Source organism: Amphiura filiformis, chromosome 8, assembly GCF_039555335.1.
Source record: "Amphiura filiformis chromosome 8, Afil_fr2py, whole genome shotgun sequence".
Classification (NCBI taxonomy): Eukaryota; Metazoa; Echinodermata; class Ophiuroidea; order Amphilepidida; family Amphiuridae; genus Amphiura; species Amphiura filiformis.
In genome coordinates, this window is record NC_092635.1 from 29,005,738 (window position 1) to 29,024,179 (window position 18,442).

General features: G+C 35.4%; 1 protein-coding gene across 1 annotated transcript in view; it reads left to right on the forward strand.

The window, feature by feature from the left end:
- Positions 1–1,926: 1,926 nt before the first annotated feature.
- Positions 1,927–18,442, forward strand: part of LOC140158913 (lon protease homolog, mitochondrial-like) — a 32,903-nt gene continuing 16,387 nt past the window's right edge. Inside the window, exons 1-11 of the mRNA XM_072182180.1 lie at positions 1,927–2,587; positions 4,876–4,964; positions 5,698–5,847; positions 7,112–7,421; positions 7,684–7,745; positions 9,937–10,007; positions 11,663–11,721; positions 15,778–15,861; positions 16,712–16,843; positions 17,744–17,832; positions 18,002–18,140. Coding sequence (XP_072038281.1) covers positions 2,006–2,587; positions 4,876–4,964; positions 5,698–5,847; positions 7,112–7,421; positions 7,684–7,745; positions 9,937–10,007; positions 11,663–11,721; positions 15,778–15,861; positions 16,712–16,843; positions 17,744–17,832; positions 18,002–18,140 — 1,767 coding nt within the window. The 5' untranslated portion in view covers positions 1,927–2,005. The remainder of the gene's footprint in view (positions 2,588–4,875; positions 4,965–5,697; positions 5,848–7,111; positions 7,422–7,683; positions 7,746–9,936; positions 10,008–11,662; positions 11,722–15,777; positions 15,862–16,711; positions 16,844–17,743; positions 17,833–18,001; positions 18,141–18,442) is intronic.

Here is an 18,442-nt window from a genome sequence, read left to right on the forward strand (position 1 = left end):
GCCACTAAACAACTCTGTTATTAAAAGGGACCACGGGAGATGGAAAAACAACACTTTGTCCAAAGTTATCTCAAATTGTCCAATATTTTTATGTCCAATTTATATTTTGTCCAAAAATATTTGGTCCAAGTGTTATTTTGTCCAAATATATTTTGTCTAATATTTAAATAATATTAGACAAAATGTATTTGGACAAAACGTTTTTTGGACGAAACATACTACATCCTGGGAGACGGCTTTTCGGGGGATCTCTTTTTAAGGGGAAACTTTACACCCCGGGGAATTACACTCCGTATTTGTGCCTTACGGGTAAGTGCCGCCCTCCTCCACCAGAGCTTTGGCTACAAGAACTTTAGGGTCTGTGCAATAATTGCGGCCCGGGGGGTAAGATTTCAACAGCACGGTCAAGTACGTTGCTTGCCCCCCCCCTCAGCCCGCCAACAATCCCCGCAACAATCGCTTGCCCCCCCCCTCCCGGCCTGCCAAAAATCTTTGCCCCCGCTCCCTTTGAACATGCCAAATTTTTGGGATCCCAATTTGCAAACCTTAATGGTCTGTAGGCCTATATAGGCCCTATACATGTTTCAAGCACAGCATTAAGCAGGAAAATTTGTAAATTTTAAGCATTTCCGTACCGTGTTTTCCTAACTTGATTGAGCCTTTTTGAGCGTTTTATTTAAAAGGCGCCCCAAGAATGTGTGCCAAAAACAGTTCTATTTTTTTCTGGAAACCCCATTTTACTCGCCAACCCCAAACTCCGGTCGGAAGCCTGCACTATTTTTGAAATCTGAGCAGCACTTAATAGGCCTACCAACCAAAAAATTATGTACCTCCCCTGGCCCTGCTGGTAAAGTTATAAAATTGAGACATGAAAGCCGGCGGCATGAAAAGCAGTGTGGTCATACGAACGCGACACCCCCTAGCTCTGACCAGTCATTGAACATTCAGACCCCCCAAAAAAAAAAAAAAAAAAAGAAAACATGAAACTTGATCATATATAGTGTCAGTATAAAAGTGTGGTAATCTGTGACTTGGGTTAATAGACAACAGACAATAGACTACTGTAAGCCTGTCCTCCCACAGATCAATTCCGTTCATGATGCAGTCATGTCTACAGTAGAATTCACCACGACCTTTGCAGGACTTAAACCCCATTAAAAGCTATTAAACCAAGATAACACTCATTGAAAACAGCTCAACTGATTAAATCAGATCTTGTCTGGTTAAATCCACACAACACATGTTTCTGATTTACCTGTGCAATGAGCAATGAGCTGGTATTATAGTTTCAGTTGGGTGAACGATTATAAAGCGAACGCTAGGTTACAATTCTGTGTGGGCTTTTGTTTACGAAAAATTTAGGACATGTTACAAAACTATATTTTCTAGAATTTCAGAGAATACTTTAAATATTGGCCGGTTATTTTTCACACAGTGACGTTAACTAGGCAATTGCCTATACTTCTAAGGTACACTACTTGTGGAGGTCACGCGTCAATTGTGAGAGCTCTGTGTATTGTGTGTAGGAAAACGGACAGTAACTACAGTGCTGTTCTGCACATGATTAATTAGTGGCGTGCGCCCTTTTGCCATTTAGTCAGCCAGGTTTGGGGCGCTTACCACTGGGTCGTTTTTATTGGAAAATAAAAAAGGAAAAAAAAAAAAGAAAATAGTTTTTTTGTAGAATCTTAAGCTTAAAGAACCTTTAGCCTAAGGAAGTTAAAGTAGATCTGAAAAAAAAACCCGATTCTTTAGCCAAGGAAATGATTTTTAGGACCTAAAAGCTTAAGGCCCAAAAAGTTCCTTTTTGACCCAAAATGTCCCATTTGCCGCGGGATTTGCCGTCAATTGGCAGACCGCTGAAGTTCTCTGCTGAAAACTATAATTTGATGGTATGCGCCCTTTAACTGTAAAAAAATGGCAGCTCTCACGTAACACATGTACATTGTAAAGATCCGTTTTATTCTAGTTTATTGTATGCTTTAACGCTTTTACCACCTAAAACATGAATCGTTTAGTAAGTAATAAGTATGCTTGTCTGGCAGGACATCAATTATGGAACAAAAGTGGACATTTACGCAGGACAAACGTCCTGAAATCATCACAATTTCAGCATGATGGACGACGGGCTGTACACAACACACTTGCTGATGCAAGATGTTATTTAAGCTTACCTAACAATTTTCGGAATTCAATCCTCCCTAGAGGTGTAATACGAAATTTATTTAGAAAAGAAATATCATGTGTAAGTGTTGGACCAAATATTCTTGAATCCAGATGTCTGTCATCCGGAAATTCTCAACATTTAGCAATTTGGAAATGGAATGGTGGAAAAGGTGGAGGGTTTTCTGACAGCAATGGTGGAAGCAGTCAGAACAATAATGGTGGGCAAAATGGTGGGGAAGGAGGAGAAGGAAGTGCTGGAGAGTCTGGAGGAGGGGGCGAAGGAGAGCAACCACCACCACCCCCTCCCCCAATAATGACATCTTTAGCACCGCTCACTACTGTGCCTGAAACTTTCTCACCGGTTCCAGTTATTGCTGTTGATAGAAGTCCTGTTTTCCCAAAATTTATCAAAATTGTTGAGGTAAGTATGATAAGAATTTACTCCTGTTATAGTATTATACTAACTGAGTATAAAGGTATTGTTTTTAGCTACTGGAGTGCATCTATCATCTCATAACATGGGCATCATTTTAAAAAAATGAGACGGAGCCGAGTTGTTTAACACCAAAATTAATGATATTGATGGTGTTATATGAGACAATAGATGCACAAAAGCGGCTAAAAACAATACCTTTATTCTCATTCTTAAGGTGGTACTAGACTACTACACCCCTTGATAAATTTGTGAATATTTTTGCATTTTTCTCAAAAAACTATTACACACTGTGACACTGGTAACAAAAGTTAAGTATATTATAGGGGCAACGAATCCAGTTTATACTACACTGGAATTTCAGTGGCTCAAGACAAGCGATACGGTACATTAGTTCAATGATAAGAAAAGAGGTGCCGCTAGAATGTACCTCATTTCTTAACATTTATCATGAACCAATAGGTCACTTGTCTTGAATCACTGAAATTTCAGTGAAGTAATTGGATTCCTTGCACCTATAAATACAATGTATACACATATAACTTTTGTTACTCAGTGACAGTGTGTAGTGTGTACATAGTTATTTTTTGAGAAAATGCAAAATTAGTCACCAAATTTATAAAACTGTATATTACAAATGGTCGCATGTCATAAGTTGGGTATGCTAAAAGGGTGGAGGGATTACACTTTTCTGAAAATTGCGATACAAATTTGATTGGCTTTCCGTAACCCCATATCCTACAGCAGTGATTGATGCCTCATTTTAAGCCTAATATTATACTCTTTCAGTCTACTGAAGCATATAATTATAAATTATTCAGTAAAAAAATCACATCAGTTGAAATAAAAAATGCCAGGGGTGGAGGAGCAGGCGGATGTGGAGCAGGCGGATGCGGGAGTGTGCAATAGGGCATATGTGAAAATTCACATGTCAGCATGTCAAAACTACTGGTTAGGCCTACTGTTTCAAATCTAGGGAGGGCGAGGGTATGATGTATTGACAGCTTTGAATGTTGAATTTGTACAACTAAAACAATTACTGACTACTTAAGGTGGCACTACACCCTCTGATAAATTTTGTGACAAATTTTGCATTTTTCTCAAAAAGTAACTACACACTGGTAACAAAAGTTATATGTATATTATAGGGGCAAGGAATCCAATTATTGAACACTGAAATTTCAGTGATTCAAGACAAGGTGTTCATTATATATGTTAAGAAGTGAGGTACATTCTAGCGGTACCTCTTTTCTTATCATAAATAATGTACCGCTTGGATTGAGTCACTGAAATTCCAGTGTAGTAACTGGATTCCTTACCCCTATAATATACATGACTTTTGTTACCATTGTGATATTATTTTTTGAGAAAAATGCAAAAATAGTCACAAATTTATCAAGGTGTGTAGTACCACCTTAAAGGGTTATATGTTCCATTTTTTCATTTTTAATGAAATCCTAGTTGTATTTCAGTATTTTTAGCAATATGCTAATGTACAATTCTCTTCTTGATATTCATTTCCTCAATAAAAGAATAACCATCTCGCTAATTACTCATAAAAAGGTCATTGACCTTTACAATGTAATTAACATACATACAATTATTTTAAATAGTTCATTTGAAGCATTAATGTTTTGAAAACATATCCTCCAAATCTGATGACATTCTTGCATAAAATAAAAATTTTACAGTCATTTTTGTAATTGAGGTCCGATTTGAGAAAAACGCATTTGAAAATTGAGATTTACATAGACGCCTGTGTATTAATTAATTAGTAATTAAGCATTATCTCAAAAATTAAGCAGGTGTTAAGGTTAAAAATGGTGTTAATTATTAGAGATTGTCAATATATACAACATATCAAAGAATACATTTGTTGTCATTTTTTACCATGTAATGGAAATTGTACCCAACTTATGACATGCGACCAAATGTTTAAAATCAAATTAAATCTTGCATTTTACAAGGAATTACCTAGGGCATAAAATCGATCAGTCCTGATATTGCTATGCACGTCCGATTGGTTCAATTCAACGTCCGATTGGTTCAATTCAAATAGCATGTACGAGTATCGCGTTGAGTGACACCCACAAAAAAGTGTGTGATATCGTGTCATATTACATGTGTAAGAACCAATAAGATTAGGAAAGTTCTCAATTGTTTAAGAATAATTTTTGGCAGTATTTTTTTTCTCAAGACCATTTACCTCACATAGCACTTTAATAGTAGCTGCAGCAGTCAGCAGATTTACTCAAATTGTTTGTTTTTTCCCTCAGGTCAGTCACAAACCATTGGTTGAATTGATCAGGAAAAAAGTCCGCTTTAATCAGCCTTATGCGGGAATATTCTTACGAAGAGATGACAAGTAAGTACATAAAGCACATAGCCTAACGTCTTTCTCAGAAAGAGGCAAATTGCATTGTTAGTTCTTCGCTGAGACTTGCTTGAATCATGGGAGGCAGTTGTTGTTTGAACATGGGTTAGGGGATACTACACCCCTGCCCAATTTTGTGCCTATTTTTGCATTTTTCTCAAAAATTATAGCACATTGGGGACAAGTAAGATATGTATAGGGGCAAGGACTACAACTACTGCACTGGAAATTGAACAGCACAGACAACAGTTGTGGAGTTACAGTCAAAAATGAGGGAAAACCAATATTTGATCAATAAATCAATAACTAATTGCTTTGAGTTGCTGAATTTTCAGTACAGTAGTTGTAGTCCTTGCCCCTATAATATACATATCTCACTTGTCACCAATGTGCTATAATTTTTGAGAAATATGCAACAATAGGCACAAAATTGGCCAGGGGTGTAGTACCCCTTAAAAGACGAGTTTCCTTCCACAGCTATACTTAAATGAAATACTGCCACCTACATGCATACACTGTTTCCAACAGTAGTTGTAATAGTTCAGGTATAATTATATAAAAATGTGTCTCTGCTCTTTTCATATTGATTCTTTTTCCATTTCCCTTTTCTTCCTCTTTCTTTCTCTTTTTCCTTTATTCCTACCTCCTTTTTTCAGAGTTTGGTGGTTTGGAATACAAAACTAACATGAAACTTATTAAATGGTTCACTGTCTTTTATTTCCAGATCTGACTCTAAACTGATAGAGGTACCCAAACCAGAAACAGAACTTGTAGAGAAACTGGAGGATATTTACGATGTTGGAACATTTGTACAAATTCACGAAATGCAAGATATGGGAGACAAACTGAGAATGATTGTCATGGGGCACAGAAGGTTAGAAAGTTGATCAATTATTATATTAATGCTTACTTAAAGTTGTTATTATTACAATGTTTAGGCACAGGTCACATAGGCTTCTCAGTATCAACTTTCTGGACTCATCTGAAAAGGGAGATGCAAAGAAAAAAACATTATTGAATTAAAAAAAAATCTTTTTTTGTGACATATTTAAAGATGCATACCTGCTGCACCAGCATGATAAGCATCCACTGCTCAATATATTGGCAGGCCTGTCACCTATGTAACGCACCGCACTGCAAAGCAATAAAGGCCGTCAGCCTTTTCCTTGTGGGTACTGCCGATCTTGTGGGTACTGCCGTTCTGCATGTCATGCATTAGACATTACGCCCCCGATTACGCGGAAGTCGCAACGCGTGACGCACCTCTTCAGTCAAGCGTCAACACGGTAATCTTAGCAACAAGGCACTCCGTACTCACAAGATGGCGGTGTTGATAGCACAATTTAATACTACCTCTATTGCAGCATAGTATGAACAAACATGTTTTGAACCAATCTGAGATATATATGTAAGAATAGTCAGTAGGGCTGTAGTGGATATTACATTTAAGTGTTTTTAAGTGTATATATAACATTGCTCCGCCATATCTTGCTTCAAACTTGACTGCTTACACATCATCTCGTAGTGGCTTGCGCTCGTCTACAGATACTACCCCGCTTATGGAACACAAAATTCATCCACGGAATCTCCAATCTGCTGCTGATAGATCTTTTTATTACTATGCACCAAGATTATGGAACAAAATCCCAATTGCTCTGCGCACTGCCAAATCGCTTAATATCTTCAAGAAAAATTTAAAATCATATCTCTTTCCAAAATAAGTTTGTAATTGTTGCATTTATATTTGTTTGCTCTGTCATTATTTTTTATGCTTGTTGATTTAATATTGTTTTGCTGTATCATCACACCCGCTGTGGTCTTTATGAAATGGCGGGTTATAAAAGCCTTGTTGTATGTATGTATGTATGTATGTATTTAAAAGCTCTGTTTTGATTGGTTTATGGTTACTCAGACAAAATATTGTGTAATTAACCAAACAAGGGCTCTGTAAGAAAGACAGGAGTGCCCATGGGGTTACACCTTACATTATACATACATGTACAAAAACAGTACAATGTACCTGTAGAGGGTAAATTCAAAGTTATCAAGCCTTGCATGAGAATAAATCAAGAAATTCTTCGAGGATGCCAAATCCATAAACTCTTCTTTTATCCATAAACCTCTCTTTTCTCCTGCAGGATAAAGGTGTCAGATGTAGTTGATAACAAAGTGGTGTTGGAAACTGTGAGTGTCGACCAGGATCTGACCCCTGATGAACCATTGACCCCTGAACCAAAGCCAGATGTCATACCAGAAAAAGATGAAGCATCTGAAAAGTCTGCTGAGAATGGACAAGATAAGACCACTACCGAGTCGGCAGATAAGACCACTACCGAGTCGGCAGATAAGACCACTACTGAGTCGGCAGCTCCTACTGCAAATGAAATTCTCATGGTTGAAGTTGATAACATCGTTCATGAGCCTTTTGAGACAACACAGGAAGTCAAGGTTGGTTGATAAATAAATAAAAAATGAAATAAATGTTGGTATTTATACAGTGGCTTTCACATGTGCACATATGCCAAAGCGCTTTACATTTATTCCGCTGCCGTTAGAATATGTCAGCGGCCATACAATGCCCAAGGCATGCTCATACCTGTGATTGTATAAATATTTTTTAATAATTTTGTCAAAAGTTTCATGTTGCAAAACCAGGGAAATTGAATGTGCTACTTACATTATGCTCTTTTTATATGTTTGTTTTAATTAGGCATTGACGGCAGAAGTTGTGAAAACTGTAAGAGATATCATTGCACTGAATCCACTCTACAGGTAGGTTTACAACTTGACACGTTGCTTTTGAATATATGCAAACATTGCTCCTGTCCCCAGTCATTATGTATTAGGCACAAACCCTAACCATCCAAATTCTAACACAATCTAACAAATGTAAGACTAAGTTAAATTTTGTTAGATTCTGTTAGCATTGTGAGGTTTGTAAATAAATTTTGTAGAATTTTGTTGGATTTAGCAGGTTCTGATGGATTTTGATGGATTCCTCAGGGCTCAATTTTAGGTCCTTTACTGTTTATAATTTTTGTTAACTGTTTACCTAATGCTGTGTCTGAATGTAAAACTGTAATGTATGCAGATGATACCTCTTTAATGTGTAAAGCTAAAAATGAATCTGATCTTAAAATTCAAATGGAGTCATGTCTAAGTAGGGTAGCTGAATGGTTCAAAGTAAACAAACTCACTTTAAATGTTGAAAAGACTAAGTTTATGATCTTTGGTACAAACAAAATGCTTGAAAAGTTCAACAATGTACATTTAATGTATAACAACAATGATATTGAAAGAGTAGCTGAGTTTAAATATCTAGGTGTGAAATTTGATAGCAAGCTGTCTTGGTCAGCTCATGTTGATAATGTTAGTAAAACTATTTCCAAAAGAACTGGTATAATAAAACGTATTAAATATTTCCTTCCATACAAAACCACTGTAATGTTATCCAATGCTCTTGTTATTCCCCACTTTGATTATGGAAGCATGGTCTGGTCAAATTTTAGTGTAGAGTACCATAATAGGCTTCAGGTACTTCATAATAATTTAGCTAGAATAATTCTCTCAGCAGATATAAGGACACCAACTAATGATTTAATGAATACATTGCAGTGGGTTAAACTTGATCAAAGATGGCACAATACTCTATTAATGACTGTTTTCAAATGTTTAAAGAATGAATATCCATCATACTTATCTTCTCAATTTGATTTTGTTCATGATAACCATAATCATATAACTAGAAATCATACTTCTAATACATTGATTGTACCAAAATTTAAATCAAATTCAGGTCAACGTATTTTTCATGTCAGGGCAGCCTATGCATGGAATTCTTTGCCACCGACAGTAAGAGCTCAGATGGAAAATATGACTTTAGGGCAATTTCAATCAAAAATTAAAGAAATTTAGGCCTGTCTTTATCTATATTTTATTCATTTACTTGCTTGATTTTTGTATATAAATATAATTATTGTATTTCTGTATTTTGAATCATGGTATTTATAATTATCTTGTAGTTGATGATACCATTATACTTATTTGTAATATATTGTAAATACATTGTAAATACTGTATGATACTTTGTAAATATTGTGTATCGTAATATATTTTGTTGCTATATAACATGTATCAATGAGGGCCTGCTTGAAAAGCAGTGCTTGTCACTGAAGCAGTATAACCCTCAATAAAGAAAGAATAAATAATAATAAATAATAATAATAAAACAGTGTGTATGCACTTAAGGTGGTACTACACCCCTGGCCAATTTTGTGCCTATTTTTGCTTTTTTTCTCAAAAAATATAGCGCATTGGTGACAAGTAAGATATGTATATTATAGGAGCAAGGACTACAACTACTGCACTGAAAATTTTATTTCCCCACAGACAACAGTTGTTGAGTTACAGTCAAAAATGAGGGAAAACCAGTATTTGATCAATATATCAATAACTACTTGTCTTGAGTCACTGAAATTCCAGTGTAGTAACTGGATTCCTTGCCCCTATAAGATACATAACTTTTGTTACCAGTGTTTTATTAGTGTTTGAGAAAAATGCAAAAATAGTCACAAATTTATCAACGGTTGAAATACCACCTTAACTACCATAGAATATAATTTGTTAGATTTAGCAGACTGGGTAAAGTATTGTAGAGATGAATTCTGTTGGATTTGGCTGTCGTAAGTTAATTTTGTTTGATGTAGCATTTGTACAAGTATTTTTTAGATATTTTTGTTGAATTCAGCAGGGAATAACGGTCCTTCATTCCATCTACAGCCCGCATATGGAATGTACTCTTGCCTCACATCCCAGGTGAAACGGGCCAGCTTCATCAAAAATCAAAAAGGGGGTTAACAGCTATTGGGGCACGAACCCACCCACATTACCACAAAAGCTGTTTTGATTTGTCTTGAAATAAAAAGACTTTTGAACTTTTGACACCTTGTGTCTTTTATTACAGAGAATCAGTGGCACAAATGATACAGGCTGGACAACGAGTAATAGACAACCCAGTTTACCTCAGTGATTTAGGTAAGAAGACAGTGACAAGTGGCTGGCAACATCCATGAATTGAATCTTCCCATGTAAATAAGCCCATGTGCATTATTTTTCTCATACTACCTAATTGAAATAGTGCTTTAAGGGCTCTAAAATGAGCGTTTATTGCGTTTTGACAGTATTTTTTGTGGGATATGAGAGCAACTCAGACCTATCGAATTGCATTCTGAATACGAAGCATGTCTTTCTGATATCAAATAATTTTCATTTTTTGAAAATCACAATATAATACAAATTTTATGACAAATTTTAAAAATTTATATTTTTCAAATTTTTTATATATAACAGTCCTCAGTAAATTATATAAATCTAATGATATATTCTTAAAGTGTATGTAGCAGGGAGGAAAAGCCGACGGTCAATTGAAAATTTTGACCTTTCATATTGAAGATATGGATTTTTTCCCAAAAGACCTACTTTTTTTGGTGTTTTGGGAAAAAAATCCATATCTTGAATCTGAAGGTCAAAATTTTCAATTGATCGTCGGGTTTTCATCCCACCTACATACACTTTAAGTATAAATCATCAGATTTATAAAGTTTACTTCAAGTACTGTTAAATATCAAAAATATCAATTTTTAATGATTTGCCATAAAATGTGTATTAAATTGCAATTTCAAAAATCAAAATTATTTGATATCAGAATGACATTCTTCGTATTCAGAATGCAATCGATATGTCTGATGTGCTCTAATGTCCCACAATAAATACTGTCCAAACGTTCATACCCCAGCCCTTAAGGCCAGGTACCTTTTCTAACTTTATTATTTCTGAAGTTTACATCCAAAGTAAAAAGGGAAATGAGTTGAAGAATCCTATGGTAACACATTAGGGGAGGGCACCTTTCAAGGGATGAAAATGGTAAAAAATGGGCCAAAAAGTACAAAAAGGCATACAAATCTTGAATATCAATGTGACCAGCATCCTACTGGGGTGCAAGAGGGCAAGACTTCTCATAAGGGGACAGCTTCTGAGCTTCCCCCCCCTCTTTGTATCTCCCCTAGCCATTCCACTGTGGTAACATCACATTTTAATTAAAGTAAAAACCTGACACTAAATTAAAAAATCACAAAAATACACTTTTTGTACCCCACATTCTTTGTGACAACGTACATGTACAAAACAAATCGCTTTGGAGTGGAATTCTTTCAGTTAGTTTTTCATAAAGTAGAGACATGAAATTAGAAAATGTAGAAAAAGCATTTTTGTGACTACATTCAGCAACAAAAAAATAACCCACCATGTTCTACGGGCAGACAGACTTGCCAAGTAGAGTCAGTCGGTTTGTATTTTGCACCCCCTTTTCATTGTTCCTGGTACAACTAAATTGTGTCAAATGTTTAAATTATTATTATGATGATTTTGACTTCATATACAATGTATTGCTTATGTTTATGTTTAAATTTCCAATTCTGACATTCATGTCATTGTTTTAATAAATTAAGCAGCGTACACTATTGTTAGAGATATATATTGTCAGAGATAGTATATTATATTTATTATATTTTTTAATTACTTTTCCACAAGTTAGTATTCTGTCTGGTCAGTTCTAACATGATAAATTATACATGTATATGCTCTTTTAATGATTTTTCTTAAAATTCACTTTGGTGTTTTATTCCCATAAGGTGCTGCATTAACTAGTGCTGAGCCGCATGAGATTCAGGAAGTGTTGGAAGAAACTGACGTAAGTTTGTATTGCATTTTATACTGTTTTTTTTCCCCTTATTTGATATATGCGACCTGCTCCCACAAAATGAGTCGGGACACTTTATCAGATAGAGTCCATCAATCATGGCAAAATTCAATAGAAAACTAAGGAATTTCTGTTGGGAATGTTGACTTTAGAAGACCAAAGGAAGGAGCACTAAACCACCACCAGGGTTCAAACCTGGACCTGGAACCTCTTGCACCATAGTCAAACGCCTTATCGATTGAGCTTACTTGACATTTAAAGTTTACAGAGTAAGGATTTCTCAAAAGTTATTTTGACAACTTTATCATCCATAAAGTTTTAGCATTGTTCCTGAGTGTGGAATATCGTAAATATGCACTTACTTTATTGGTGAGCTAGTCAGACAGCGGATCAGTATCCTTAGTCATGTTAGACTTGGGCGGTATACAATATGCAGTCCATGTCAATATATTACATTGAGCCAACAGTTGATAATGTAGGAGGGCTAGCTTGCAACAAGACATATGCAGCCAAAAACTATTTACCATATTCCACCTTATTCCCTAATTAGTGCTCATGGTGACTTATCTAAGTTACAATGAAGTTAAATTTGTGTAAGCACCCCTCCCCCATAAGTGTGTTTATTTTTGCATGAAATTGCATCAAAATACAAAATTAAATAACAGGAAAAATAATGTGGGAATTCAGTGGCATTGGCTGCAACATTTATTCTGAACTTCCTATTTCTTCATTTCGATTTGCAGCAAGCCCGACTTTCATAATGTTATATTTGATCCTTTCCGTGTGGGAGGAAGATGTAGCTTCATATTCAAATCATAATGTATTGCAGCAGGCTCATGGGCAGCTAATCTGACAGTGTTATAAACAGCTTAGCTGCTGGTAGTTGTTGTCCTTTTTAGCAACCAGCATAAAAAAGGTTGATAAATAATTTACTTATAGAATAAATGATAGGAATTTTTGTTTTTACTATCCTCTACTGTGTGATAGATGACAGGCAGGACCAATATTTTGAGATGGGGATGTCGGCGCAGCCGGTATCCACTTCGATATCATAAATTGCATCATGAAAACTCCCGTTTTTCTGAAATGAACGAAACTTGTTTACCCTTTTAGTTGTGTGTACTGCGATCTCATTCACATATTTTTATCGAACGCGCTACACACTCGCGCTTCGACAAGCGTCTTCGGTCTTCCATGACGATGCACGAATGCATGACGAATTATGACTACTTACTAGGTCTTGATTTGGGAAAATCAATTTTGATTTGAAATTACAACAAGGAAAGAGTGTTTGTAAAAGTATAATGGTTTACCTACAATATGATGGGTTAAATAGCAGTGCTGTAATACATGTATTTTTAAGTGTAAATTAATAATAACAAAAATGAAAAGTTATCAAGTGTTGGTATCCACCTGAAAAAAAATGTGATTGATATAAATGTTACACATAGTGAAAATATTATTAACCTCGCTGATGATACATCATTACTCTATACACCCATTTAAATATGATATTTAAACAATGAGATTGATAAAAATGCCCTTTATAAAGTAGACAGCACATTACCAAATGTCTATTATTCTGCCTCCGCAGGAGGTAGTTTGCTTTGAAATTGACACCTAAAATGCCGCACATTGCGCGGCATGTAGGCCGATTGTACAAATTTATATTCTGACAAGTACTCTAATTTCCGTCCAATATTGAGAGCCCAATTTATATCCCCCACCTCTCTACGCCATACATAAATTCGCCTATCGCCATTTCCGAATGTTCAAAAAGGTAATCACGCTTCCTCAGCATGTGCAATAAATTAGCATTAAAATTAATCTTATTCTATAGGGATTCTAGAAACACCTAGCACGTGGCGCCAATGGCGTGGGTCTATCAAGTTCATGAATTATGCATTAGAATATTTTCAAACTCATATGTTGTATAATTGAAGACCGAATTAAAAAGACTAGCTTCCGTATGCCGTCCTGTCAACCAGACCAAAAATGCCATACTGCGCAGGTCAGCAACCAACCACGGCGCTCCTTTGTCATGACGTCAGACGCAAACTAGTCTTTTTTTAATTCGGTCTTTAATTATAGATTGTAGCCTCAGCGCTCATCAGCAGCTTTATCGTAGTTGGAAAACCGTTATGCTGTGGCAATGGGAATACACATCAAACAAGGTTTAATTTCATGATTACATGAAACCTGATTATCAATGCAAAAACTTTGGCTGGAGAAGTTGAAGCTGACGTTCATGGCGACACTTTGGATGTGATAATTTGACATCATGGATTGTTTTGTGCAACATTGGAGTATTTTTGTGCAAGCGGCGAGTCAGCAGACCGACTGGCATGCAGGCCTAGCTCGACTAGGCCACAATCATGATCATGATGCATTTGAACTGCAATGTATGGTATGATACGCCTAGCCGCGCCTATGACCGGCTTCATTGCTGTTCAAATACATGTACTAAAGTATTGCAATTTTATATTGCGTTGATATAATTCGGAATAATTCGTTTTAAAGTATTTGCTTCCCCAATTCCCATGCGTGGTTGGTCATGTTGGTGGTTTGTATATCAGTTTTTTACATTCTACTGAGTACTGTTGCAATATTTTTGCATGCATACCCATGACCGTTTCAAGACTGACTGAGAAATTTGCTTTTTGTTTGTTAAGATAAAAATAAAAATAAAACGCAAGAATCATCTTTCCCCACACAATACTTCTTACAAACAAGGTGTTGATATTGGCCCTTTCGATGCAAGACAAAGCACAAATGAAGGAAACAAAACAAAACAATAATGTTTTTGATTTTTTATTGAATTACACATACAAAAAAAGTAATGGCCTATGAAAAGACCCCCTCCCCCTAAATATAATAATATTAATATTATTTTAGTCCAGAATACAAACTATAATAAACAAGCATAAAAGAATCTGATACGAAAAATTGTTACTCTGAAACGTTACAATCGTAATTTTCAGTCAAAAAATCCACGAGAAATGACTCTTGATACAACTTAGCCTATATTTAAAAAACAGAAACGGCTGCCTGCATCTGGAACTCTTCATATCTGAAAGTTTGAAGGTCTTATTTCATACATCAGAATTATCTGCAAGATTGCAAGATGGCTTTAGGTGACCGTGGCCCTATTGGCTAATGCACAAATTTAGATTTTCTTTCTATTTAAATAATATGTTAAAGCTTATGCCCTGTAGATTACAGTCGGTTCTTGGGATATGGCCTGTCAAAATGGCGCGAAACCAAAACAAAAAATTGGCAACAACTTTCTTTTTATTTTCTATATTTTGACAAGTTCAGTTGCCAGATGATTTTCTAATTACATGCATGAATTATGCAAAGTAAAGATTTCAGATACAATTAAAAGAGCTATGGTACTGAGGCATGGTACATGGGCAGAACACACACTAAGACTATACTACAAAATTACGGTTGCGTTTTGCAAATTTCAATTTGCATAATTGATTAGGGCCACTTATTAGAAAAGTTGATTAGGGCCCTAATTAATTATGCAAATGGAAATTTGCCAAAGGCATCCATGGGTTTTATATCTTATTTTGTAGCCGATCTGAACATTTTACTTTGTATAATTCTTGCATATATAATTAGAAAATAAGGCCTACCTGACAATATTGCATAACAAAAATAAAAGAAATTTGTTGCCAACTTCTTGGTTTCGCGCCATTTTGACAGGCCATATTTTGGTAACCGAATATCCGATTAAAATAAAATTTTCAGTCTTGTAATCAGGAGAGAATGGACTCACATATTTCAATCAGACAAAAATCTATATCCAATAGCGTTACCTTAAAGCTAGCATTATAAGTGTCTCCTTAACTAATAACAAAAGGTGCCCACTGGTATCTTGGAGGCATTGTCTTTTTAAAGACATTTCTTGTATTACTTGATTTGGACAATCCTTCTTTATGATCAATGAGAGGGAATATATGAATAAAAACATCTGTCTATATGTATTTGTAATTGCACATGTGAAGCAGGTGTTTTGTGTTTTTCTGTTTCTTGTTTTAGGTTCCTAAAAGATTGATGATGGCTCTAAATCTCCTGAAGAAAGAATATGTTCAGAGTAAACTACAGCAGAAAATTGGGCAAGAGGTGAATTAATTCATTAATTAATTAATTTATTTATTTATTAATTAATTAATTTATTTATTTGTTTGTTTGTTTGTTTGTTTGTTTGTTTTTATTTATTTTTTATTCTTTTACTTTTTATTTTTGAATCTTTTTTGTTTTTTTGTTAATTTAAGTATGTATGCATATTTATTTATTATCATTGTCTCATCTGAACTATGTCCAGGATGAGACTAGTAGCCACTTTTCTGTTTGTCACGTGGGGGCTCTGTTGGATTTGCTATTGAGACTCGGCACCGTCAGACGGTGCAGGGCATCTTAATAACGAGTTGTAAACTGTGCCTTTTTACCGATGATTTCAATCTTACGCTATGGGGTCAGTCCCATGCTACAGCATCTCAGTAAATAATCAGATGATTTTTCAACAGAGCAGATTTCCTGGCTTGTAAAATGTAAAAGTTTGTTGGAGTCTATTGAGTATGACTATCAAAGAAATTCTTGCAATAGATAATTTATCCAGCAGTCACTGCATAAGTTATTCATTACATCAAACTTTTTTTCTTTGTAAATCTCAAATTGATTATAATTTTTATCATATTCTTCCTCTGTCGATAGGATAAGATTAACATTACATGGCATATACAAAGCACCATCATTTATGTTTCTACAATATATTTTTAAAAGAAAAGAACTTAAGATGAGTAATGCACCTGGACATATGGACTGGCTCATACTGGCACCAGTGCTAGGGACTCTTTTATTTTGTTGAGATTGGGACTGGCTGGTTTGACAAGTCCAAAAAATTATGTGATGGCACTACTCACATTCCGTGGAGTTGGTTTAAGGTAAATGCATTGAATTATTATTATTATAGGTTGAGGAGAAGGTACATGCAGCTAATCGTAAATACATGCTGATGGAGCAACTCAAAATCATCAAGAGAGAATTGGGGCTGCAGAAAGATGACAAAGATGCAATTCATGAGAAATTTATGGAGAGAATTAAGGTTAGTGTGCTATAATATTGTAGTACTTTAATTGGGCTATTCCATTTAAAATCCACACTAACCCTGTGGAAGATTTTGGAAATATCTTCCACAGAGGGAGTAAGAATTTCAAATGGAACTAACACATTAGCAATTCCATTTGAAACTCACTCTCCCTCAAGTGGAAGATTCAGGTTGAATCTTTGTCAGAGGGTGTATGAAATTCAAATGGAGCTGCCTAATGTGTTCATTCCATTTGAAGTTCATACTCCCCCTGTGGCAGATATTTCCAAAATCTTAAACAGGGGTGGTGTGGATTTTGAATGGAATAGCATATCTTCAAAAGTTGTGACCCGATTGAAATAATTGTTTTGGTTTATTAAAGCTAACGATTAAAGGTTTCTTTTTAGATCAACTTTTCATAAATAGGAGAAAACGAGGGCGCAATGAGGATTCTCTCTTTTTTGGGACATCCTGTATGGTGCATTGTTATCTTTGCTTCTGATATTCAAACCCCTGGAACAATATCCAAATTTGTAAACAGATTGTTTTAACGGTAGATCTCAATGAAAACACAATGTCAATATTAAAAAACTGGATTATACTTTGATCAGCGCGTAATCGGGGGGATGTTAGGGTTTACCACTACCCCCAAAAATAGATCGACATTAAGAGTGATATAGTTGACCTGTCTGGTCTATATTGTGTAATAATGCTAAATAAAGTAGGCAAAGTATAGGACTTTAATTAATAATTCCTGATACTTTTGACAAGTTGTCACAAGCCAATTCTCGACAAAAAATACATTCTGCAGTGATTACGAGCTGATCAAACTGTATATACTTCTAAGATGCTACTACTCTGTACAAATATTGCAATTGAATATTTGTTGTTCTTTTTGTTGTGTTTTTCTTTTTTCAGGAAAAAACAATTCCGAAAGCTATCATGGATGTTATTGATGAAGAAATGAATAAGCTTGGCTTCCTTGAACCCCATTCTTCTGAATTCAGGTAGATTGACTAAGTAGTTGATAATAATAATGCCAACATTTTGTGGCTAGTGCATGATTTTCCATTTTGATATTATGAAACTCTTTCTTATATCTCTGTATTTTGAACACTTTGTTGTTCCAACCATGATTTGAAAATAATCATGCACTATTTTGCTGTTGATTTTCAGTGTGACAAGAAATTATCTGGACTGGTTGACTATACTTCCATGGGGAGTATGTAGTGAGGAGAACCTGGAGTTAAAGAGAGCAAAGGAGGTCCTGGAAGAAGATCATTATGGGATGGAAGATGTCAAGAACAGGATATTAGTAAGTAATCATCGGGGTGGGGGGTCTCAATAACTTTAAAGCCAAAAGAAAATAATAGTCAAAGCTCATTCAGTTGGCATCATCTGTTGCTGGCCAATGGCTTTAAGGTGAATGGGATGATAGGAGCCATAATTTTCCAGTTTTAACCATAAACCTGCAATGTTAATATTAATACATTGATCCTAGTCAAGGAAGCTGTAGTAAGAATTCCAATTGAATGAACGCAGCATTCAACAGCCTGACAGCTGTACTCGATCCAACCGCGATCGTATATCGCGTATTTTAAACTACAACATGAACGC